The sequence below is a fragment of the Halichoerus grypus genome, chromosome 6 (genome assembly GCF_964656455.1).
Source record: "Halichoerus grypus chromosome 6, mHalGry1.hap1.1, whole genome shotgun sequence".
Classification (NCBI taxonomy): Eukaryota; Metazoa; Chordata; class Mammalia; order Carnivora; family Phocidae; genus Halichoerus; species Halichoerus grypus.
The window spans coordinates 169,344,932-169,368,940 of record NC_135717.1 but is presented as its reverse complement, the minus strand read 5'-3'; the positions used below and the strand labels follow the sequence as shown (position 1 = coordinate 169,368,940).

At 47.5% G+C, this 24,009-nt stretch overlaps 1 protein-coding gene across 1 annotated transcript in view; it reads left to right on the top strand.

Moving 5' to 3' along the window:
- FAM227A (family with sequence similarity 227 member A) overlaps positions 1–24,009 on the top strand; it is a 73,145-nt gene that overhangs the window by 18,777 nt on the left and 30,359 nt on the right. Inside the window, exons 7-12 of the mRNA XM_078076635.1 lie at positions 4,225–4,326; positions 4,809–4,913; positions 6,826–6,949; positions 10,767–10,871; positions 12,962–13,041; positions 22,397–22,481. Coding sequence (XP_077932761.1) covers positions 4,225–4,326; positions 4,809–4,913; positions 6,826–6,949; positions 10,767–10,871; positions 12,962–13,041; positions 22,397–22,481 — 601 coding nt within the window. The remainder of the gene's footprint in view (positions 1–4,224; positions 4,327–4,808; positions 4,914–6,825; positions 6,950–10,766; positions 10,872–12,961; positions 13,042–22,396; positions 22,482–24,009) is intronic.

The following is a 24,009-nucleotide window of genomic DNA, read 5'->3' as shown; positions in this document are numbered from 1 at the left end:
AGACTCAGCTACTACCTTTACTCTACCTCCTCCTCTTCCCACTGCCACTGCCAAGTTCAGGCCCCACACTTTCCCGTCGGGATCACTGCACCTGCTGCTCAGCATGCCATCGACCTTACCATCTCAATTCCTTCTGATGCACCTTCTGTGCTGCCTCCAGGGATCTTTCTAGAACTACAATTTCATGGTGGTCATGCCCTATTGAAAATTCTTCAGTGCTGGCTGTCCCCCTGCCCCCTGTCCAGTGGCAGAACAAACCCTTAGTCCCAGCCCCCAGGTGCCTCATAGCCTGACTCCTGCCTGGCCTCCCAGCGCCCACACCCAGTGCCTTCCACGGCACAGAAACCCCTTGAAGTTCCCCAAATGTGTCCTGTTGTTTCCCAACTCAGCACATGCTTTCTCCTGTCTGTGCAGCTCTCAGCTCTCCCTTCTTCAGCAGTCGTTTTTACTCTCAGAACCTCTCCCGGTACCCCAAGCACAGGTTAGCTGCCCCGCTGGGCTCCATATCCCCCTGGATTCCTTCTTTCAGGGCACCCATCACACTAGATTATAAATGTCTGCTCAGCTGGGAACATCTCCAGGGCAGGGACTCTCCATCACCATCCAAGCACCTAGTAGGTGTTCAATAAATAACTGTTGAAGGGCTGAAATGAAATCCTTTTTGAAAGGAAACAGTAGGGGCACCTGGGTAGCTCAGTCATTAAGCATCTGCCTTCGGCTCAGGTCATGATCCCGGGGTTCTGGGATCGAGCCCCACATCGGGCTCCCTGCTCAGCGGGAAGCCTGCTTCTTCCTCTCCCACTCCCCCGGCTTGTGTTCCCTCTCTCGCTGTGTCTCTCTCTGTCAAATAAATAAATAAAATCTTAAAAAAAAAAAAAAGAAAGGAAACAGGAGTATGAGTAAATAAGAACTAGCACACCCTTAGCGAGTGTTTCCGTGCCTGGCACTGTTCCAAGCACTTTGTATGTGTCACTTGCTCATTGAATCATCTTATCAGTCCTTGAGGTGGGGACTATCACTCTCCATTCCCTGTGATGTCAGCAGGCTGCCTCCCAGGACCCAGAGGGGGTCCCACGGGTCCAGCCAAGAGGGGCCCTGGCTGCTCACAGGCTAGAAATCAAACCCAAGCCAGCAGGAAGTGAAAGCAGAGTTTGTTGGAGGTATTAAGAGAGTGCAGGTGGAGACAGAATGCCTGGGAGACTCAGAAAGGAAAGGGGGTATGAGTCTTGTCTATGTTCAGGGTCTGGGGTTTTTGTTGAGGGTGGCGGTCTGGTGTATGTGTCCTTGCAGGCAGCCAGGAACTGGTTTGAACAGTGACAAAGGCCCAGATGTTATTCCTTGGAGCCGGGAATTCCAGTGGTCTGGAACACGCATATAATGGCATGTCCAGTCATTCTTACCTGGTCCTTCCTTAGATGTCGTCTGTTCTAGAGAAATCATCAACTCCTTGTCCTTTGCAAGGAGGACACTGTTTGTGTTATGAGGCTTGTGTAAAGTGGGCAGTGCACGTCCTAGCAAGAATAGAAGCAGGAAAAGGAGCAAAAAGCAGATTTTCTATGGAGTCTTTCAGTTTCCCTATCTCATCTGGATGGGGAAACTGAGCGTATACAGGTTCAAGAACGTTGCTCAAGGTCACACAGCTTTTAAGTGTAAGAGCTGGATTTGAATCCAGGCAGTCTGGTATGAGTCGGTGCTCTTTAACTGCTCCAACTCTACTTTTTCTCTAAGGAAACGGGAGGAATGGTGAAAAAGACAAAGCAAAGTGCAGGGCTCAGAGAGCTCCCTGCTAATGAGGGAGGCTTGCTTATCAATGCACCATGCCCTCCGTTTCCGTGGGCCCAAGGGGAGACCAGGGGTCTCTCCCTTTGCATCCAGGAGGGGGGCAGGAGTGGGATCTCTTTGCTCTTCATAATGCTAAGGGGCAGCCTGTGTGGTGTTTCTGGGGTCAAGCTGCCTGCTTCAGAGCCTCCCGGGCCATGTGAGCTTAGGCAAGAATCTTAACCTTTCGATCCAAAATCCCTCTTCTATAAACCGGGGATACCTGTGGTATCTACCACATAGATTGTGGAAAATGAAGTGAGATAAGGAGGGAATGTGCATAGCCCAATGCCCAACACACGGTAAGCATTCAACAAATATATGAATATATATATATATTCATTCATATATATATATATATGAATGATGTGGTTTTGGGATATCAGTGAGGTAAGGTCTGGAGCCGAAGACCAAGAAGGAATTCTTGATGGTTTCTTCACCAGTTCCTTGGTGGTTTATTAAAGCACGGGGACAGGACCCGTGGGCAGAAAGAGCTGCTGCACAGGGTTGTGAGGGGTAGCTGATTATATATACTCAGGAGTTGGGGGAGGTAAGGAAAAGGGAGGTTTTCAAAAGGATTTTCATACGTTAAAGAGGACCTACAAGATACTGGAGGCCTTGCCATTGTCAAGTTAAGGCATTAACATTAAGATAGTTGGGAACTTCCCGGAGGAACATTGCATTTTGCCATCAGTGGGTTGCAGGTTATAAGGGCATTTAATTGTATCTACATTTCCTTCTGGAAGCTAGGTTATTGATAGAAATGCTTTGTTCTTGTAGATCGCTAAGCCATTTGTAAACTGAGTGAGGCTCAAGTCTTGCAGGATTGTGATCTCTGTAAATTGTTTTTCCTCTCCTTAGCTTTAAGGCAGCCAGGAGTGCCTGAGGAGTGTCACAAATATCCCATGGGGGGTGTGAGGTGTCAGCTTCTGCTTTGTCCTCAGCTTGCCTTCTGTTCCCTCATCATATATATATTTTTTAAAGATCTTATTTGAGAGAGAGACAGAGACAGAGAGCACAAGCAGGGAGGAGAGGGAGAAGCAGGCTCCCAGCTGAGCAGGGAGCCTGATGTGGGGCTCCATCCCAGGACCCTGGGATCATACCTAAGCTGAAAGCAGCCGCTTAACATATTATTATATTATTAAGACAGTAGCTTTGGAATCAGAGTAAGGTTCAAGACCATGTTGCATCACAACGAAGTCTGAATTTTCTGCCCCTCTGAGTTCACTGATAATTCTATTCTAATTTTAGGCTTACTAGGAACCCAGCAGAATCTCTTGGTGCAGTGATTTGCATTTGTATAGTATCTGTATTTGCTGATCGCTGCTGATTGAAGTAGGTGAGAGCTTGGGGCAGGGGCCTGGAGTTAGAGGTTTCAATCCTAGCTCTGCCACTTCCTGGCTGTATTACTTTGGGCAAGTGACTTCAGCTCTTTTGCCCTCAGTATCCTCATCTGTAAAATGGAGATTATTATAGTGGTTAAATGAGAGCATGTAAAAACAGCTGGAAAGGCAAATAGTCTGCACTCTCTTTATTTTATTTTATTATTTTTTAAAGATTTTATTTATTTATTTGACAGAGAGAGACACAGTGAGAGAGGGAACGCAAGCAGGGGGAGTGGGAGAGGGAGAAGCAGGCCTCCCGCGGAGCAGGGAGCCTGATGTGGGGCTTGATCCCAGGACCCTGGGATCATGACCTGAGCCAAAGGCAGACGCTTAACGACTGAGCCACCCAGGTGCCCCTGCACTCTCTTTAAAGGGTAAGTGTTGGGGGCGCCTGGGTGGCTCAGTTGGTTGAGTGACTGCCTTTGGCTCGGGTCATGATCCTGGAGTCCCGGGATTGAGTCCCACATCGGGCTCCCTGCTCAGCAGGGAGTCTGTTTCTCCCTCTGACCCTCCTCCCTCTCATGCTCTCTGTCTCTCATTCCCTCTCTCGCAAATAAATGAAATCTTTTTTTTTTTAAAGATTTTATTTATTTATTCATGAGAGACAGAGAGAGAGAGAGAGAGAGAGGCAGAGGGAGAAGCAGGCTCCCAAGGAGCAGGGAGCCCGATGCGGGACTCGATCCCAGGACGCTGGGATCATGACCTGAGCCGAAGGCAGACGCTTAACCATCTGAGCCACCCAGGCGCCCGCAAATAAATAAAATCTTAAAAAAAAATAAAAATAAAAAAATAAAGGGTAAGTGTTGTTTTTAAGTTGACACCAAAGTCTGTTAATTCCAAAGGTGACTGGCGGGAAGATGGTGTGATTAGTAATAGTAACAAGCTGTGGAACATAGGAGGAAAGGAGGGTCTTGGACGGAGAGGATTATGAATCGGCCTGTGGCTCCAGGTGAAAAAATGTTTTGTTTTGTTTTTTTTCAAAAACAACAGCAATAATAATGTGAATTTTTTTTTCTTCAAGTCTTTCTGTTCAGATAGAGAATTAGAGAAGTTTCTCTCTTCTCCTTCTCCAAGAGCCATATGGCTGGATAGCTTCTGGTGGATCTTTCATGAGAGGTACCAGGTAAATGCAAATCTGATCACTTCTGTCCCTTGCTCAAGTTATTTTTCTGTGGAACAAACCCTAACCTCTTTAATGTGGGCTGGAAGCCTCTCTGATTCTGTGGACCCCCCCACTGGAGCCCCATCTGCCTCCTCCCTCCCCCGCCTGGCCCATACATCCTGTGCTTCAGCCACTGCACAATGTTTTGTAGCCCCGGAGTGTCAGGAACTGGTCCCTGTCACGTGGCTGGTCATCCACAAGGCCGGGAGCAGAGTCAAGACCTCCCTGCCCAGAGTTTGGGCGCTTGCTTCAACAGTCTGCTCTACGCATAAATCTATTTTATAAATCTAAAAATTAGTGTACTATTTCATAAATAACATGAGGTTAAACATCTCAAGAATAATATTCCTAAACACGAGAGAAGTAGCTATTTCAGCATTTCAGCCGTTGCCCGTTAAAACCAGGGGCTCTAGTAACTCCTTCTGCACTTTTATTCCTGGTAGCCCAACAAGGAGATCCAGAATAAGCTATTTGACCGGATAGCCCAAAACTACGCCTTTCTCTTGTTGAATGAATCCAAGTCCCACTATGAAGAGGCGCTCTTAAAAGTGAGCATCAAGCACCATTTGGAGGAAAAAAAATCACACTAGGTATCTCTTCACTTCTAATGCCAATAGAATGCCCTTAACGTTCCTTCTGTGAGGCAGTAAGTAGTAAGTTGTGCTATATCCATACACTGACTTGTAATGCAGCAGTTACAATAAATAAAGTAGATCTGTATATGGTATATTTTAAGTGAAAAGCAGAGCAATTTATAGAACTCTGTGTTTAAAAATGTCTATGTGTATGTATATATGTGTGCCTATGAATAGAAAAAAAAAACCTGGAAAAATACGTACCAAACTCTTAGCAATGGTTATCTCTGGGGAATGAGGTTGTAAGAGACTTCCTTTTCTATTTTATATATTTCTTTGGTATTTAAATAAGCATGTAATTTTAAAAGTATGAATATATATATATTCACAAAGACCGATTTAACTACATAAATTATTTAAATTACCACAGTCAGACTTAAAAGGCAAAGGAGAAACCGCAGAAATCACGTGGCACATACATCACACAATGTAAAGAACTCTTACAAATTGGTGCGCCTGGCTGGCTCAGTCAGCGGCGCATTTGACTCTTGATCTCGGGGATGTGAGTTCGAGCCCCACCTTGGGTGTGGAGATTACTTAAGTAAATAAAAACTTAAAAAAAAAAAAGAACTTATACAAATCAATAAGAAAAAAATGCAACAACCCATAGACCAATTGACAAAGTACATAAACCAGAAATTCACCAGGGAAGAAATACAGATGGGGAGAAAAAGTTCACCCTTAACAATAGTCAAATGTACCAATTAAAACAATAATCATTTGGTACCCCTTTTTACCTGCTAGATTGCATGGATTAAAAAGAGTGATTCCCGGGGTTGTGAAGGATCTAGGGAAATGGCACTCTGACAGTCTGAGAAGTGACTTGATACATTTTTGCTACCAGGTGCTTACACTAGTTAAGTGTCCGCCTACCAAGTCAATTAGATTTTCCGTGCCTCAGTTTCATCATCCATAAAATGGGGATAATACTGCCTCGCTCACTGAGTTGTCCTAAGGATTAAATGAGATGATATTTGTAAGGCACTTCACATATCCCCAGCACCTGAGAAGCCCCCAGCGCATCATAGCCACTATAATTACTACCATGATTCCATCTTCTGGAGGTCATAATCGAATACTCAGGAAAAGCTGCTTTCCCTCATGCTTTACACGAATTTTTGACTGCCTGCTAGGTGCCACAGAGGTAGATTAACAAATAAAAATAATTATTCCACATAATTTGTAATGTAAAGTCTTAGAAACGAGACAACATTCATTGATGGGGGATGTAGAAGGAAATTTTGGTATGCCTACTCAGCCCAATATTATGAAGGTCATTCTTGGGGAAAAAAAATTCCCAAGAGTTGATAACAACCCGAGGAAGTGCTTATACTATATTGTTAAATGAATAAGGCCAGATATAAATGTCTAATTTGCGATCAACCATAGTTAAGAAGGAACAACAGTACCACCTATGCATAGGGAAAAAAAATAACAGTAGTAGTACTTCCTGTTATCTCTGGGAGGTAGCAAGATGGGCAGGTCAAATGTATCTTGTCCTCTGGGCTACTCTTTGGCTGGGTGGCAGAAGGGGCTGAGCCACCGACCATGAGCAGAGGAGCTGGGGGCGGGGGTGGGGGGTGGGGAGGGAGGTTGCTGATCAAGCATCTCATGAGGTTTGAGGTGTGGTTCTCAGGTAGGGTAAGGAGTCCACCAAGGTGTGGGCCAGCAGCAGATGGAAATTGCCCCCGCCCATGAATGGAAGGCAGCGCGATATCAGAGAGTTTTATCACAGATCCTTTCTGCAGTCAGGAGCTCTTTTCTGGGTGTGGAGATGTCCAGAATGTTGCCTGAGCTCTGCTCCCCTGCTCCCTCCCACCCCCAGAAGTTGCCATCGCTGCTGAGTAAAGCTGTGTACACCAGCTTCTGTTGCTGCTTCCCGCAATCCTGGTTCAACACGCACGAATTCAAATCGAGCATCTGTAACACGATGAGCCTGTGGATTTCAGGTAAGAGGGGGCTGCTTCATCCTGGGGAAAGCGATTCTGGAAACACTTTTCTGCCTGAGCCTAGGTGTGTGGTTTGCCATCACATCCTTCACTGAGGCATTTGTCCTTTTTTCTTGCTGACATCAAAGAAGGGAAGGTGTGCGGTTAGAGCCTCCAGGAGTACTGATTACCCTGCTTCCACAAAACAAAAACAAAAACAAAAACAAAAACAGTTCTGAGACATTCCTAGCCCCCTCTTTGTGCCCAGTGATCTGCAGGAAGCAGGTTTCAGCAGAGGTTAGTTGGCCATGTGCTGTGGACTGATGGACCCAGAGGCTCAGGAGCCCAAAAGCAGATGCTGGTTGGATGATTCCACCCTTCTACTCCCCGGTGACCCCATGTGGCCTAACCATGGTCCCCTTGTCCCTGCCACACACTGTGCAAGGCTGATGTTTGCTTTTAACTACTTTTCACTCCCGTTCCCTACTCCCCTCTTCTCGACTTAGCTATTTTATAAGGTTATTAACATCTACTACCTATTGAGAGGTTCCTGTGTACTAAGTACTGTGCTAAGTAAGCACTTCTTTACATTTCCTACTGTCTTGGGGGTCTCCAAGTTCAGTCCAGCATTAGGATATTTGCTGGGAGAACTCACAGTCTCAGCATGTAGTTATATTCACGGCTAAGATTATAGCAGTGTAGTGAGGATACCCAGCCAGGGAATACTCTTAGGGGAAAAGACAGAGTCTGGAGGAACTCATGTGCAGGCTTCCTTCTGCTCTTTCCCTTCCATGAGGACTTGGGCAGAGCACTCTCATCCCTCTGCAGCAAAGATGTAGCAACACATGTGATGTTTCTGCCCGGGGAAGCCTACTAGAGACACAGCACCCAAGGTTTATATTGGGGGCCGGTCACGTAGACACCTGTCTATCATATACCAAAATTCCAGGAAAGCAGGTGTTCAGCCGAAGCCACATCGTTTTACAGATGGTCTAGGCCCAGTGAGCCATTCTAATCGGGAAAATTTCCTCCCAGCTATATTGTTATAATTGACATATAACATTGTGTAAGTCTAAGATGCACAAAGTGATGATTCGATGCATGTACATATTGGGGAATGTTAACCATGATAAGGTTAGTTAGCACATCCTTCACACATAATTACCATTTTGTTGTTATGGTGAGAAGACTTAAGGTCTACTCTCAATAAGCTTTGCTTATTTTCAGGATTGCTTTGGCTTTCAGGGTCTTTTGTGGATCCACACGAATTTTAAGATGGTTTTCTCTACTTCTGTGAAAAATACCATTGGAATTTTTCCTTTTTTTTTGAATTTTGATAGAGATTGCATTGAATCTATAGATGGCTTTGGGTAATATGGATATTTTCACAATATTAATTCTTTTGATCCATTACACAGCATATCTTTCCATTGATTTGTGTCTTCCTCAATTTCTTTCTTTCTTTTTTTTTTTTTAAAGATTTATTTATTTATTTGAGAGAGCGAGAATGAGAGAGAATACATGAGAGGGGGGAGGGTCAGAGGGAGAAGCAGGGAGCCCGATGCGGGACTCGATCCCAGGACTCCAGGATCATGACCTGAGCCGAAGGCAGTCGCTTAACCAACTGAGCCACCCAGGTGCCCATTCCTCAATTTCTTTCATCAGTGTCTTATAGTTTTCAATGTATAGATTTTCCACTTCCTTGGTTAAATTTATTCCCAAGTATTTTATTATTTTCGATGTTATTGTGAGTGGGTTGTTTTCTTTATTTTTTTTCATATAGCTCTTTGTCAGTGTATAGAAACCCAACTGACTTTCATATGTTGATTTTGTATCCTGACAATTTACTGATACTGTTTATTAATTCTAACAGTTTTTTTGGTGGACTCTAGGTTTTTCTTATACAAGATCATGTCATCAGCAAACGGAGACAAATTTACTTCTTCCATTCTGATTTGGATGCCATTTTTTTTCTTTCTTTTTTTTCTTTCTTTCTCTTTTTCCTTTCTCTCCCCCTCTCTCTTATTTATTTATTTTTTTCCATCTAATTATTCTGGGTGGTGAGAGTGGTTAGAGTGGATATTCTTGTCTCTTTCCTGGTCTTAGAAGAAAAACTTTTTTCATCATTGAGTATGATATTAGCTGTGGGCTTGTTATATGTGGCCCTTATTACATTGAAGTGTGTTCCCTTTGTACTCACTTTGTTGAGAGTTTTTACCATGAAAGGATGTTGAATTGTGTCAAATGCTTTTCCTACATCTACTGAGATGAGCATGTGATTTTTATCTTTCCTTTTATTAATATGGTGTATCACATTGATTTGTGGATGTTCAACCATCTTTGCATCCCAGGGATCCATCCCACTTGATCATGGTGTGCAATCCTCCTAATGTGCTCTTGAATTCAGTTCGCTAGTATTTTCCTGAGAATTTTTATGTCTATATGCACCGGGGATAGTGGCCTGTAGTTCTCTTTTCTTGTAGTGTCCTTATCTGGCTTTGGTATCAGGGTAAAGCTGGCCTCATGAGTTTGGAAGTGTTCCCTCCTCTTCAATGTTTTGAAAGAGTTTGAGAAAGATTGGAGTTCATTCTTTAAATATTTGGTAGAATTTGCCTGTGAAGCCATCTGGTCCTGAGCTGTTCTTCGTTTGGGAGGTTTTTGATCACTGATTCAACCCCCTAACTCATTATTGGTCTGTTCAAATTTTATATGTCTTCATGATTCGGTCTTGGTAGTTTGTACACTTCTAGGAATGTATCCACTTCTAGGAATGTATCCACTTCTAGGTATTAGGGAAAGCGGTATCAGTGTAAGGAAATGTTTACCAGCCAACTTGCAGATGCTGGCCAAAGGCCAACCTCGCAAGCAAGATTTTCCAAGGATAGCAGCCTGGGCCTGCTAAGTCTTTTTGGCACACCCATTTAATCCTCTTAACATATGCAGAATCAAAGAGGTCCAGCAGCAAACAAATGGGAGAGCAGGCATTCAGATCCAGGCTGTCCCACTGCAAAGTTAGGTCTTTGACCACTATGCCATCCTGCCTCTCATTCTCTGACACTTTTCTTTCTGTTCCTCCTTCCTATTCCCCTTTTTGTCCAAGGCTGTACCTCCTTCCCTAAACTTCCTGTCCACTTATTTTGTCCAATGGAGACAGCATCTTTACATAAGAGTTCAAAATTTCTCAAGTAATCCTTGGTCTTTTCCTTTCTAAACCAAAAAACTGAGGGAGACAGTGGAGTCCTTCTAACATCTGAGGATTCAGGTTCCAAGAAGCCAAGACTCTGAAACGCATGGTTTGCTTTACAAGAAAAGCATTAGCCCCATTAACATCACCATCAAATATTTAGGGAGAGCCAGTTTCTGGATAGCTAAGTGTGATAATATGTTGAGCAAATACTTACTAAGCTCCTATTTATCACGTGCTGGGTCCAGTGCTAAGCCCCTGAGGTGCAAAAGTGAGTATGATCCAGGTCCTGCGCTCAGGGAGCTCACAGTTCAGCGACAGCAGAGGAGATAAGCAGGAAAAGGAATGATTACAATGCCTTCGTATCTGTACAGCACGGGGTCAGGTGCCCTGGTGTGATCCAGTCGTCAGACCCATGCTGTTGGGGGGTAGGGCGAACCTCACCATCTCTTCTGCAGAGGAAGGCACCAAAGCCTCCCACAGGGGAAGTGGCTCCGTCAAGGCCACAGGGCCACCGTAGGGTGAGGCGAATGCTAGAAGCTCCCCCCGCCCCAGGACCAGCAGGGGGGGGCAGGGGGCGGGGCTCTGTCTTCTGTTTTCTGCCTCCTTTCTCTTTTATGGAAGTTTTCATGATCACTCTTCATTCTCTGTTAGGTATCTACCCTTGCCTACAGAGCTATAACAGCTGGGACTATTCAGAACTGGATCCAGAGAGATTCCGCAGAGAAAAATTAATTTTGCAGAGAAGACTGTTAAAGAGTAAGCTACCCCTTGTGCACTTGGCCCCCCTGCGCCCCTGCCACACCCAGCCGCCATCCAGTTGGGACAGGGCAGAGCCTTGGTATTGAAGTACTCAGGCCAGGTTCCCTCTCACGCTCCCCCACACTAGCCACCAAAATGACTGAAATGCTATTGCTTAGAAATTATAGTTAAGAGTCAGCACAACATAATTGCTGGGATGTAGGGGTGGAAGCTGATATTATACCCATGGACGCCAGAGACTAGGTATCTGCTCTGGGTCAGGCTCCATGCTGGCCTCTTTATCCTTTTATTTAATCCTCACAACAACCAGCTCAAAGACACACTAAATCCATTTCACAGATAAGGAGAGTAGAGTTCAGAGAAGCAAGTTGCCCAAGGCCTACTTTCTTACTGCGGCAACAGACACGTAAAGGGCTCTGTGCACCAGGCAGCCACGCTCCCGTGGATTAGGCGCAGTGGTGGGGCATACAGGCTGAGGGGGGTGGCGGGAGGTCCTCAGTCCAGCCCTGAGAGGGTCAGTAAGTGGCACGTAAGCTGAGATTTGAAGGATGTGTATTTTAGGCAAGTGAAGGGAAGAATTACTGTTCCAGGTGGAGGGAACAGAGTGTGATAAGACCCAGAGGCATTCCTCATGGCAGCCGGGAGAGGACTGTAATGGGTAACCAGCCCGTGGGTGACCAAGCCAGGATCAAACTGAGGACTGCAAAGCCAGAGAGACACAATGCTGGGTTAGGCGGATGTTTCCTCCAGGGGGTGATGTCTACCCTTTTCATGGGGGCACCCCAGGGATGCAGCGAAGCCCCATCTTTAATAGGTCAATAGGACCCAGGGGGCAGACATCATTCACTAATGAAGTCCTTTAACAACCCAGGACCCTTTGGAAGTGGAAGACAGGAGTGAGAAAATTATTTTTTTCTTAAATATGCTGAAAACAGCCCATGCTGTGAAGAATGAGTCTGAGCCAAAGCTCTACCCTGGTTAGCAATAAAAATAATGCTATTGCACACTGACTCCCATTCTTTGCACCAGCCACAGTTTGGGTTCTTTTGTGTCCTCCTCACCCAAACCTTATGAGCGAGGCTGTTACCCTGATCTTATAGCAGGATAAGGTGCAGAGAGGTTTTTGTGCCCAGGGTTTCCCGGCACAGTTGGGGGCCAGGGTTTTGCTCAGATGGGCTAATCAACCTGCTCTTGTTAGCTGGTGGCCTCTCTGGCCAGTGACAGGGGTCTCCCCCCCTCAGTCTACCTCCCTTAGGGAAAGTGAGGCCACTCAGCAGGATGGGGGGGCCTCCCGAGAGGCGGTACGGTCCACACCATGGTGAGCTTACTGACCCTGGAGGGGCGCTGGCAGAGCCTCCCACATGCTGCCTAGAACGAGCAGCGTCAGCATCTCTGGATGGGCTGACCACCCCATGATCTATGAGCGCCGTCCAGTTTGCAAAGCACTGGCCCAGGGCACAGGGAAGGCAGTCCTCAGAGAAGAGCATGATTGTACTTATTGGGTGGATATGCTCATAGCAATACTTCCTCAGAGCCAGGCACTTTCATTGCTGCTTTTCTAAGCATGTACGTTCACTGACCCACTCAATATGTTTGCTTTCCCAGCAATCACCATGGACACACAGAAGTTTCAAAGGGAAAAAACTATAACCTGTAAACTGTCTTCAACTATAATGACACTCCCTGAGGCTGATAGATTGTTACTTTAAGTGTTTAATCCAACATTTATTCATTTTGATGTTTCAGGGTTTTGAGTTTTTTGTTTTTCTTTTGAAGCCAGTACTTTTTTTTTTTCATATGGGTCGAGCGCTTGCCCTGTATGCTGCCCTCTGCATACATTATTTACTTTAATTGGTTCAGCAGCCCCGCAAAGTAGTTTAGTATTCAAACCTTTAACAGGATCAGAGAGGTTAGGTGACCTGCCCAAGGTCACTCAGCAGAGGGAATGACAGAGGGGCTCTGGTTTGCCTGAGGTCCATTGTCCTACTGTTGCTGTTGCCTCCAGGGAGGGGGCTGTGTCAGAACTCCTGGTCGGCAGCGTCACCTCCGGACAAGAAGGGACTGAAGCCCATTTTTCTCTTCCCTAGAAAGAGAGTTTTCTTTGTTCACTTCTAAGAGATGTATCTCCCAGGGGCCTCGCCAGAACAAGAAAGTTCCCTGCCCTAAGGTGAGTAGAGGGGCACAGACCCAGACCCCCTTGCATCCCCAGAAGCTTCAATGACTTCTAGTTGGTTCCACATCTCTGCACTCCCTGTCCATCATCTTGGGAGGGGTCCTGGTGGTCCTCTAGATCTGCGGGCATGAGCAGAGCACCAAAGGGACACCACAGAAATGCAGTGATTGGGGGGTAGAGGGGATAGAAGCAGTTTCTCAGTGTAGGCTCAGCTCCAAAGTGTTTTCATAGCTTTTCCTCCCTATCACTCATCATAAACCCACATCTGGCTGTCATATCTGAAGCAGGAATGATCTTAGGGTTCAAAGCCGCCGGCTTTCTTGTGAAAGAATTCTTGAGACGTCTTTGGTGCAAAAAGGCACAGGGACAGGGCCCGTGGGCAGAAAGAGGAGGGGTCGTAAGGAGTGGCCCATGATATACTTTCAAGTTGGGAGGGTTAGGGATAGCATAAGTGTCTAAGGAATTTTGGAAGCAAGGTTTCCAGGATCTTGAGAGGGCTAGCTATTGTTGGGAAAAGGTCATTTTACTGTCTAGTAAAACCTTAGTCACGAGGCCCTTCAGAGGTGTATCAGTGGGTGTTATGCTTGGGGGGTGATTGCCAACATGTATCTTGGAGGAGTAGAGATAAAGGAAGTTTCCAAAGAAATTTTTATATGTTAAAGTAGACTCATAGGATCCTGGGGGTCGGGCTAAGATTGCCTTTTGCCCTTTGCAAAGTAGTAACATGGAGGAAGATCAACTGCCTGCTTCAAGTCAGTGGGCTGTAGGGAGTCAGGGAATTTAATTTTTCTCCTGCCTTTGTTTCCCACATCACTCTCACACCAGCTTGCCCCTCTCTGCCTTGCCCTGTGATGTTCCTCCTAGGTAGCTCCAACACCACCCCACTTCACCTCTCCCCTCCCCTCCCTACAGTCCAGTTTGAGCCCCTTCACCAATGCAGTAGGCTCCTGGCTCCCTCAGCCTCCCCAGAACCCCTGCAATCTTTTCAAAATGCAGATCTAATTATGTTATGATGTCACCCCTGGGCCCCAGCCTACTCCCCCATCCCAAACACCCTCCCCCAGCCCAAATGAAAAATACCTCCCAAACTTCACCTTGGCCTCTGTACCTACCATCCCTCTGGTCCCTCCCCCCACTGCCACCCACATGGTCAGCATCTCTTCCCATTGGTAACATGAAACCTGCCAAACACTTACCAGCAAGGCATACTTTTTCCAGACAGCTGGAAAAAAAATAAATGCCTGGGAAAACCATGAATGAGGACTTCTGCTGCCTGTTTTTTATAAGTAATACCTCACTGGCCCCCAGCCGAGGTCACTCGTTGACTACCACCTTTGACTATCTTTGTAGAGTTGAGTAGTTGTGATGCAGACTTTATGGCCTGCAAAGCTGAAAACATTTACCCTCTGGCTCTTTGCAGAAGGAGCCGCATTCATCCTTCTGTCTCAGCTGAAGCCCTCAGAGTCCGCAGTCTCCACCCAGGTCCGCATTCTTGTTCTACCCACTCCCCACTCAGAGCCCTCTCCTTCCGAGCTAGGGAATTACTGGGTCATTCACTGATCATGATTGTCTCTCCCACTAACCTTTAAGCTGTAGACCGCCATCCTCATTTCTAATACCCTGTTTTGTCCTTATTAAGTAGCCTATGAGGCTTGATTCATTGTCAGACCAGCCTTTCCCCTTTGTTTGGTGCAGAGTTGGGGGTGTTTCCACCCTGAAATGTTCACCCAGTGTTTGGAATGGGTGAAAGTTGTGCCTTTCTTTTGTAAAGTGGGATAAAGGCTGCAGGATGACCACTTTCAAGAAAACAGGATGTGAGGACACTTGGGGATCTGGAAATGGATGTTCTTCCAACTGACCATCCCAGTATTCCTTGGAAAGTCTCTGTGGCCCCACAGGGGTTGAAGGTCTCTGGTTAAAACCCTGCTATCTGTTCTGAAGAAAAGATTCATGGCATACCCCGTCCTCTTCAGTTTCAAAGGGGAAAAAAACCACTTTACTGATATTATAAAAATCTAATGGAAACAGAAAGAAAAGGGAAATCCATGCATAGGTGAGGACAATAGTAAGCAGTAAAGGAGAATAAGACAAAGTTCAATCAAATCGGGTACTTATAACATCCAGCCTCTCACCGGCTGCCTGCGGTGGAGACAGCCCCGGCTGGAGTCCCAATAGAGAGGCCTGGGTGGAGCATCCTCCCTTCAGGCGAAGACTTCCAACTGACCATCCCCGTACGGGCGTGTTTCTAGGGCAAATGACTATTTATAGGGCACATGACGGGGGTCTGAAGTTAAACGTTGCTTGCCTACCTGCAGTTTGGAGAGCTGCATTTCTATGTTATGATGGCTTTCCGTCTTCAGGGAGCCTGGGTTAGATGTGCTCGCCTCCCCTCCGGATTCTGTTCCAGGGGCCCAGCCCAGCCTGGAGCCGGAGGCGATGCAAGGCAAAATGGATAGCTCTTGGCGTCCAAACCAGGAGGGCCCGTTGTGACCTGGAGGTCAGCTAATGTCAACGAATCAGGCTCCCACGGTCACTCATCCAGCACGGGTCTCGCAAACCCGCCTTAGCCTGCCTGCAGATATGCGGGACACATCCCAGAAACCTCCGTGCACACAGTACACTCTCCCGGGTTCAGACCGCAGCCGCGCGGCCTCCGACAAGCTCAAGCTCCCCAGGACTTGCTTTCTACAAGTGTGGGATGAGTACAGCTGCAGCAGGGCCTTCTCCCTGAGCTGCTGAAGACTGCAGCACACGCACCGGGGTGGCCGGGCTCCCTGTCACTCCGCGGCCACACGTCCCAGCTGGGCCCTCCGCACGTCCGGGCTCCCCTCCCCCCAACCCTTATTTCACTTGGTCTCCCTTTCCAGAAGTCTCGCACCGCGAGCACGCTTTCCCACTGGCCCTCCGCTAGAAGCAGCCAGCTGGAAAGCCCTCACCTCCCTACCCCGAGACGATTGCCCCCATCTGTACCCTGACCGTCCGCCAGCCCCCTGTGCCTACGGAGGAGGGGCCCTGCCGCACTTGGGTCTGGACCTTGCCCCCTGCGGCGGGCACAACCCCCCCCCCGCCGTCTTGCATCATCATCTTCTGCTCTGTTGGGTCGTGCCATCGTGGAACAGTCCTGCTCTGGCACCTCAAAACTTTGCCTCTGCACCCCCATTTCCTGCCACCCTTCCCAAAGCCTCATCCGCACCCACGGATCCTGCCTTCAGTGCAGCCAAGCAGCTGCTCCTGCCTCCGGGGCCCCAACCCTAGTCTGCTCACACTCTAGTCCACGTCACATGGTTGGCTGCTCCCACCTTCTTGAGAGGCTTTTTTTCTCTTGGCTTCTATGTTGCCAGTTTTGCGAGTGCCTTCCTTCCGTCAGGCAGTCTGTCCTGGCCCCTTCCCCTCTACCTACATATTCTTCCTGAGTGGTCTCATCTGGTCCTCTTTTGTGGTTCTGGAATATAGGTGAGGTTTGGTGGGGTGAGGTTCGGAGCCGATGACCAAGAAAGAATTCTTGAGATGTCTTTGGTGCAAAATGGTGGTTTTATTAAAGCACAGGGACAGGACCCGTGGGCAGGAAGAGCTGCTGCCCCGGGGGGTCTTGAGGAGTGGCTGGTTATATACTGGGGAGTTGGGGGAAGTAGGGAAGTAAGGAAAAGGGAGGTCTCAAAATTACTTTCATATGCTAAAGAGGACCTACAGGATAATGGAGGCCTTGCCATTGTTAAGTTAAGAATGTTTACACCTCCTAGCAAGGCATTAACATTAAGATAGTTGGGAGCGTCCTGGAAGAATGTTACACCTGTCCCACCCAGGAGTGGGGGTCGGGGGAGGTTGCAGGGTGTCACCTTGTGCTTTGTCTTCATCGAGCCTTCTGCTCCCTCATCACTCTGACTTTAAATGCCACCCATATGCCAGTAACGCCCAGATCGCCCTCCCCACCCTCGTGTATCCAACTGCCCCCTGGGCCTCACCAGGGGGCTATCTCAATGATGACGTTTTGGAATATTGGTGAGTTTCGGTGGGGTGGGGTGCGGAGCCTCCGGCCAAGAAAGAATTCTTGAGACGTCTTTGGTACAAAAAGGTGGTTTTATTAAAGCACGGGGACAGGCCCTGGGGGCAGAAAGAGCTGCTCCGGGGTTATAAGGAGCAATTGGTTATATACGATGGGGTTGGGGGAGGTAAGGATTAAGGGAGGTTTTCAAAAGAACTTTTTTTTTTTTTTTAAAGATTTTATTTATTTATTTGACAGAGACAGAGACAGAGCAGGAACACAAGCAGTGGGAGTGGGAGAGGGAGAAGCAGGCTCCCCATCGAGCAGGGAGCCCGATGTGGGGCTCGATCCCAGGACCCCGGGATCATGACCTGAGCCGAAGGCAGACGCTTAACGACTGAGCCACCCAGGCGCCCTCAAAAGAACTTTCATATGCTAACAAGGACCTACCAGATACTGGAGGCTTTGCCATTGTCAAATTAAGGTTGTTTTCCCCTCCAGCAAGGCATTAACCTTTAGATAGTTGGAAGTTTCCTGGAGGAATGTCACACATGTCCCACCCAGGAGTTGGGGGCGTTGGTTTGCAGAGTGTCAGCTTGTGCTTTGTCGTCAGCTAGCCGCCTTCTCCCTGATCATCGGCATGGCTGGGGGGGAGGAGGTTCCTGATTTCCAGCAACCAGTGTGAGGGCTGCGGCCTCCGCCTGGGCTCCTCCCTTTTACCCTTGGCCCCAGCCCAGAGTGACCTTGTCACACACGTACACCAGATGAGACTCTTCTCCGCTTAAAACCTCCAGCGGCTTCTCCAGTGCACTTGGCGGCCAGTCCAGCCTCCTTAGCCTGCCACGGACTGCCCTGCAGAATCCGGCTGCTACCTCTCTGCCCAGACTCCTCGCATCCTTTCACTCCCTCGGCGCCAGACCTCGTCCCAGTGAAGCCGGTCCTGACCGCCCAGCTACTCTCTCATCACAGGGCTGCTTTAATGCTCTGCATGGCGCTTCTCATGGGCTGCTCTCTTCTCCGGGGACTTAGGATTGTTCACTGTCTGGCTCCCTCTAGTAGAATGTCAACTCCAGGAGGCCAGGGCCCCTTTTCTCACTCTTCTCTCTCCAGCTCCTAGGAACGGGGCCATCTGTGTGACGTCTTGGTCCCGCGCTTAGCAGATAATGGTGCTCTCTCTGCAAGTGTCCGTCCCCAAGAAGTGGAGACAAGCGGGCCTTGTAGACGGATAGCGGTCCCTCGGAGGCCAAGATCACATTATTTAATGTTTCTGCACTGCCTGTCACTGTGTAAAACAAAATGTATTTTCTTTGTACCGAAATACATAAAATCTCCTGACAGTTATTTCAGAAACCCAGCTAAAGATTCCATTTTCTGCCCCAGAAATAGAAATAATCAAATGCTTTCCAACAGTGAAAGCAGCTGAAGTCTTACTGGGTGAACCAGGATGGACTGGTGGAATTCCATGGTGAGGACAGAGCCTCTCCCTTGTTTTTAGCAGACACACTCTCCCATTTGCTCACAGAAATAGCTGTCTGTGTTCAAAATATGTTTTTCAATGGCAACAATCTGTCTAAGAGTCCGCAGTTCAGTGGCTTTAAGTCTGTGGTCTGCCCTTCTCTTCCCTAGTGTTAGGGGTTTGCCCCAGTGGGAATGAAAAAGCATCTAACGGTCTATCTGCTTCTGCTTTGAGGCTCAGCTATAAATAAGGGCTCCTACCTTTTAAAGGCGGGGTCATTCATTCATTTAACAAATAGTAGAGAAGATATCAAAGGTCTTTATAAGGAGGAATCATTGGGGCGCCTGGGTGGCTCAGTCAGTTGAGCGACTGCCTTTGGCTCAGGTCACCACCTCAGGGTCCTGGGATCAAGCCCAGCATCAGGCTCCCTGCTCAGTGGGGAGTCTGCGTCTCCCCCTCCCTCTGCCCCTCCCACTTCTTGTGCTCTCTCTCTCTCTCTCTCTCTCACATAAATAAAATCTTTAAAATGTGTGTATATATATATATATATATATATATATATGAATCATCATCAGAATTCTTACCTGCAAACAATGGAATCTGCTCCAGGAAGAAACGTATTCAGGGAAAACAGTGGTGCACCACTCCCCAGGGAGGGCCCCAGAGGCCATGCCACCAAGAACAATGCCCAGGCCATCCCACCTCTGCAAAGGGACACGGCTGTGCCCTGACCAGTGTTCCTGGGGACTGGGAGGTCCGCTTTGCTTTCCTGTCAGCAGTCTTCCTGAAACTGGAGTCTGCGTGGCGCTGCCTCATCATGTTGGTCATTTACACTTTGAAGTGTTGGGCAGGTGCAGCACGTCTAAAGGGTAGACTGTAGGTGAAATGTCTGCATCCCAGCCACAAAAGAAGCTGGGGGGAGCAGCTTAAGTCTTTCACATTGGGGCATGGGTCTTGTGTATATGGAGAAAGAAGGGTACACATGTGACAGATAACACCACCAGAAAGAGCCATTTGGGCTGAGAACCAAAGGCTGAGGAGTCAGCCATTAAAAGAATGAATGGAAGAACCTTCCAGAAAAAGGGAACAGTGTGTGCAAAGGCCCTGAGGCAAAAAAACAAAAACAAAAAAATGAGATATTCAAGGAGCAGAGAGAAGGCCAATGATACTGTCACCCAGCCCATGTGGGAAAGAGGGGCAGGAGTCAAGGCTGGGGAAGTAGCAGCGGCCAGGTCCTGTACAGTTGGGAGGGTCACAGTAAGGAATATAGATATAATTTAAGTGCTGCGGGAATCCGTTAAAACAGGGAGATGACACCCTCTGATTTATATTTTTACAAGAGCCCACTGTCTTCTGAATATGGAGAATGTAACAGAAGGGGACAGACGACCAGTTAGGAGGCTTTTGTGGTTGTCTCAGGAAGAGAAAGTGACAGCAGGTGGTGGGAGGTGGAGACCTGAAGTGTGTTTTGGAGCCAGATCTTTCAGCAGGTGCTAACCAACTGGCTTTGGGAATGGGGAAGGGGGTAGGGAAAGGAAGGAAGGAGCCAAGGAGGCTTGCCTGCTGTGTGGCTTAAGCATCTGAATGGTACCATTTATTCAGAGGAAGAGTGGAGCCTTTTGAGATAGGGGAAAGATACCAAGAGTTCAGCTTTGAACTTGTTACCTTTAACAGACCTGTGAGAAGTACGGATGCAGATGTCACTTAGGTAGTTCCATCTACAGGACTAGGCTTTGGAGGAGAGGTCTGGGCTAAAGAAAGAACAAGTCCTACCCAAGTTGTCCATATCTGTGACACAATATGGGATCCAGGAGTGAAAGACCACCATGGAGCCGTAGGTAAAGGCAGGAAAACACATTAGCTTGGTTCTGGAAGATCTAAAGTTCCCTCCAGCTGATGCCACCTCTCAACCGCACAGCTTTCATCAAAACCGAGCCTCTCTGTTCTTACCTGCAAAATGAACATCACAAATGATACTCATTCTTGCAGATTCAGTCCAAGGACAGGAAATGCCTGAGATTGTTCAGTCGCGTCCTATTGGAATATCTACTCATTTTAATCAGAGATTTCCCAAGTTCCAGAGCATGGGTACAGTAAGGGTCATTAACAGTAATGACCCCAACCCCTCTAGCTAATGCCCGTACCTGCTAATACCAGATCTGCAAAGCCCAATGCCCTCCCAGACACTTCTGGGCAGTCCCAGATTGCATCCCACATTGGCTCAAAAAAGGCTCCCTAGGCTCCCTGGCCTCCCTGGCCGCCCTGTCCCATCACAGCTGAACCCTCAGCACGGGGAATCTGAGCAGCAGGGTGAGCACGTGGGGCAGAAGGGTTCCATCTCCTCTGGGCCATGGTGGGGAGGGGATCCCAGAGCAGTCTTAGCTTACCCCCCACCCGCACGATAGTCGCCTTGCCTCACAGCTCGGACGTGGTCACTGGTCACAACCCAAGAGACTAAATGGGGATGTGTCCTCTCTAGGCCTTCCAACACCCTTGCAAGGCAGGTGTTGAAATTATCTTTATTTGACAAAGGAAGCAATAGACTAAGAGGCGAACAACGTAACCCAGGCCACAGAGCTGACCTCAGCTGACATCTGGATGTGGTCAGTCTGAGCTCCTTCTACACCGCCCAGGACTTACGCCCAGGATTGGAGTCTAGTGAAGTGCATTTATTCTCTGCTGGACTACAGATGTCTGTGAGGCCGGTTAACAAGGAGCTGTGATGCTTCATCGAGCCGGGAGCGTTTTCTCTCTAACACATCCCAGGACCCATTTCTACGCTATAAAAATCAGTAGCTGTTGGACAGCCAGCTGCACGGGACACGAGAAGTCCTTTCAGTGTGCTTCCCATTCCAATATCGTATTTATATAAAAGCGAAGTAGTTGTTGCGGCTGGTGGACTGCTTGTCTGCCGCGTGGTGGGCCATCTGTTCAACGTTGCGCAACTCCTCCTCATCCTTAAAGACAGAACAGAAGTGTCTTCTCTCCTTGGAAGCCCTCCAGCTCTCCCCCAGACAGAATCAGGCGTTCCCCACCCTGGCTTCCGATGGTACTCTGCTTGCACAGCTTGCGGCAGACTAGTAGTTGTCCCCCAATATCTGAGAATTCTAGCTGCCATCTTGGACCCTAAGAACAAGGCTCCTGTTTTAGGAATGTTGTAATCACAAGCTGGAAGAAGTCAGAGTCCCTAAGGATTTATCACAGCAGAAATACCATAGTAGCCCTAAGTGCCCAACTTCAGACTATTATGTGGGAGGGAAATTTCTACCTAATTGGAACCACTGTCATTCTGAGTCGCTGTCACTCACCCCAACTTACATTACCTCTCTAAGAAATAGGTGAGATTTTCCACCCCTTAGCGTAACTGTCTATTTCCTGCTCTCTCCCGCAGCTCGACTGGGAGCTCCTCTGGTTAGGGCCTAGGTTCCAGGGTGTGCCCACTGGCAGACACCGAGGTAGCTGCTCAGGGAGATGTCCCCTGAGGGGGGTTCGGTGAGTGAGCGTGTGAACAATGGCAGTGATGCTCACAGAACACTTTCCATGAGCTGCCACGCATGCGATTTGCACGCACATGCTGACTTAATCCTCCTAAGGACCTAGGAGGAAACCAAGACCACCAAGAGGTTCAGGGACTTGTCCAAGATTAGCAGCTATTTTGAGGGACATGACTGGGACTGGCACCCTGGCCTGCTCCATCCCCAGCACCTGCATTTTCCACATCTGCCACCTCTTGGCCATGCTCCTGGGTTGGAGGGCTGAGTGCTAGGGCTGTAATGAACGGTCTCCCTCCGCATGTTCTGTCTCTAAGAACAATGAGAAATGTCTAGGGAATGTCATGTACGCTGTTCGTATTCCTCTCACAACCACTTTTACTAAATTTATTCTTTTTTTTTTTTTTTCCTCCCCTGTAGTCTCCTGGTATAAATTCAACCATTGAAAAAGACTCTTCGGCCAAGAATTCAGCAGATAGATCACAAACACAGAATGCCCCAAAAGGTACATTAACTACCTAAAAGGGACATGTAGGCGTTTGACTTCATTATGATCTCCCAAGCGCTAGTTGATTGGGTTTGTTCAAACATAATTTGCCACCCTAGTTTACACCTGTAGTTCTAGCCTGGGCCTTGGCACCAAGTAATAATTGAGGAGAGAACAGAATTATTTTTCAGGAGGTGCCTCGGTGGCTCAGTCAGTTGAGCATCTGCCTTCGGCTCAGGTCCTGATCCCAGAGTCCTGGGATCAAGTCCCACGTTGGGGCTCCCTGCTCTGTGCGGAGCCTTCTTCTCCCTCTCCCTCTCCCTGCCGCTCTCTCTGTCTCTTATGAATAGGTAAATAAATAAAATCTTAAAAAAAAAAAAGATTTATTTTTCAGCTCAACAAGCACTGATTAAGTTCCACTTTGATGATGATGAGTTCAGCACAGTGCTAATATCTGTGGGGAAGAGAGATTGTTAGCAATGGAAGAAAAAACCTAAGACATGATTATGGCCTGCTCCACCCCACCCCCCACAGCCCCATCAGAAACCAGCATTTATTGAGGTAGGAGTTGATTTCTGTCTAGGTGTTAATTTATGAAGGAGACTGAGTGACTACACAGAGAGGCCAATGCCTTTGAAATAAAGGTTTGCTACTCACAGTTCTCCTAGAAACAGAGGCCGAGTGTGTCATACAGGGCCATGGGAGGAAGCACCAGGGTCCGTCAGGAGGCAGAATGGAGCAAGGGGAAGGCATAGGCCACGGCCTTTACTGGGATTTCTTTACAAAAGATTAGGCATGTAAGGGTAAACAGGTTAGGGTTAGCTAGTTTGAATGATTCTGGTGGGCTCTGGGGCATAGGGGCTGTCCCTAGTTGTCCGGCACCTGAGCTCGGGGTGATTTAGGGCAGGGGGAAAACTGCCTTGGTGTGGGAGAGTTAGAGAAGTGGGTGGCTCAGAGCATGGGCTCTGGGTCACAGGGGAGACATGAACAACTCTGGTCATTAGTTTTGCCCTGTAACTACTGAACGCCAAATAGGCAAATACAGAACCTAAGAAAACAAAGAACAGGAACTCTTAAATCATTCTAGACAATTGCATACATGTCATCATTATTCCAAAAAATTAAACAATCCGTTTTCTTGATGGAGAAATGAAGGCTCAGAGTATGTGAATTATATTTCAATCAAACTGTTATTAAAACAACAACAACAACTTGGGAACCACCAGAGAGATATAGCCAGATTCCAAACAGAGGTATATTTGTAGGAGACCTTGCAAAACATAAACATGCAGTTGACTCTTGAACAACACAGGGGTTAGGGATGCTGATCCCACCACTCAGTCAAAAATCCATGTATAACTTTTGACTCCCTGCAAAACTTAACCACTAATAGCTTACTGTTGACTAGAAGCCTCACCAACCACATACACAGTTGATTAACACATATTTTGTATGTTACATGTATTGCATGCTGTGTTCTTTTTTTAATTTTTTTTTAAAGATTTTATTTATTTATTTGAGAGAGAGAATGAGATAGAGAGAGCAT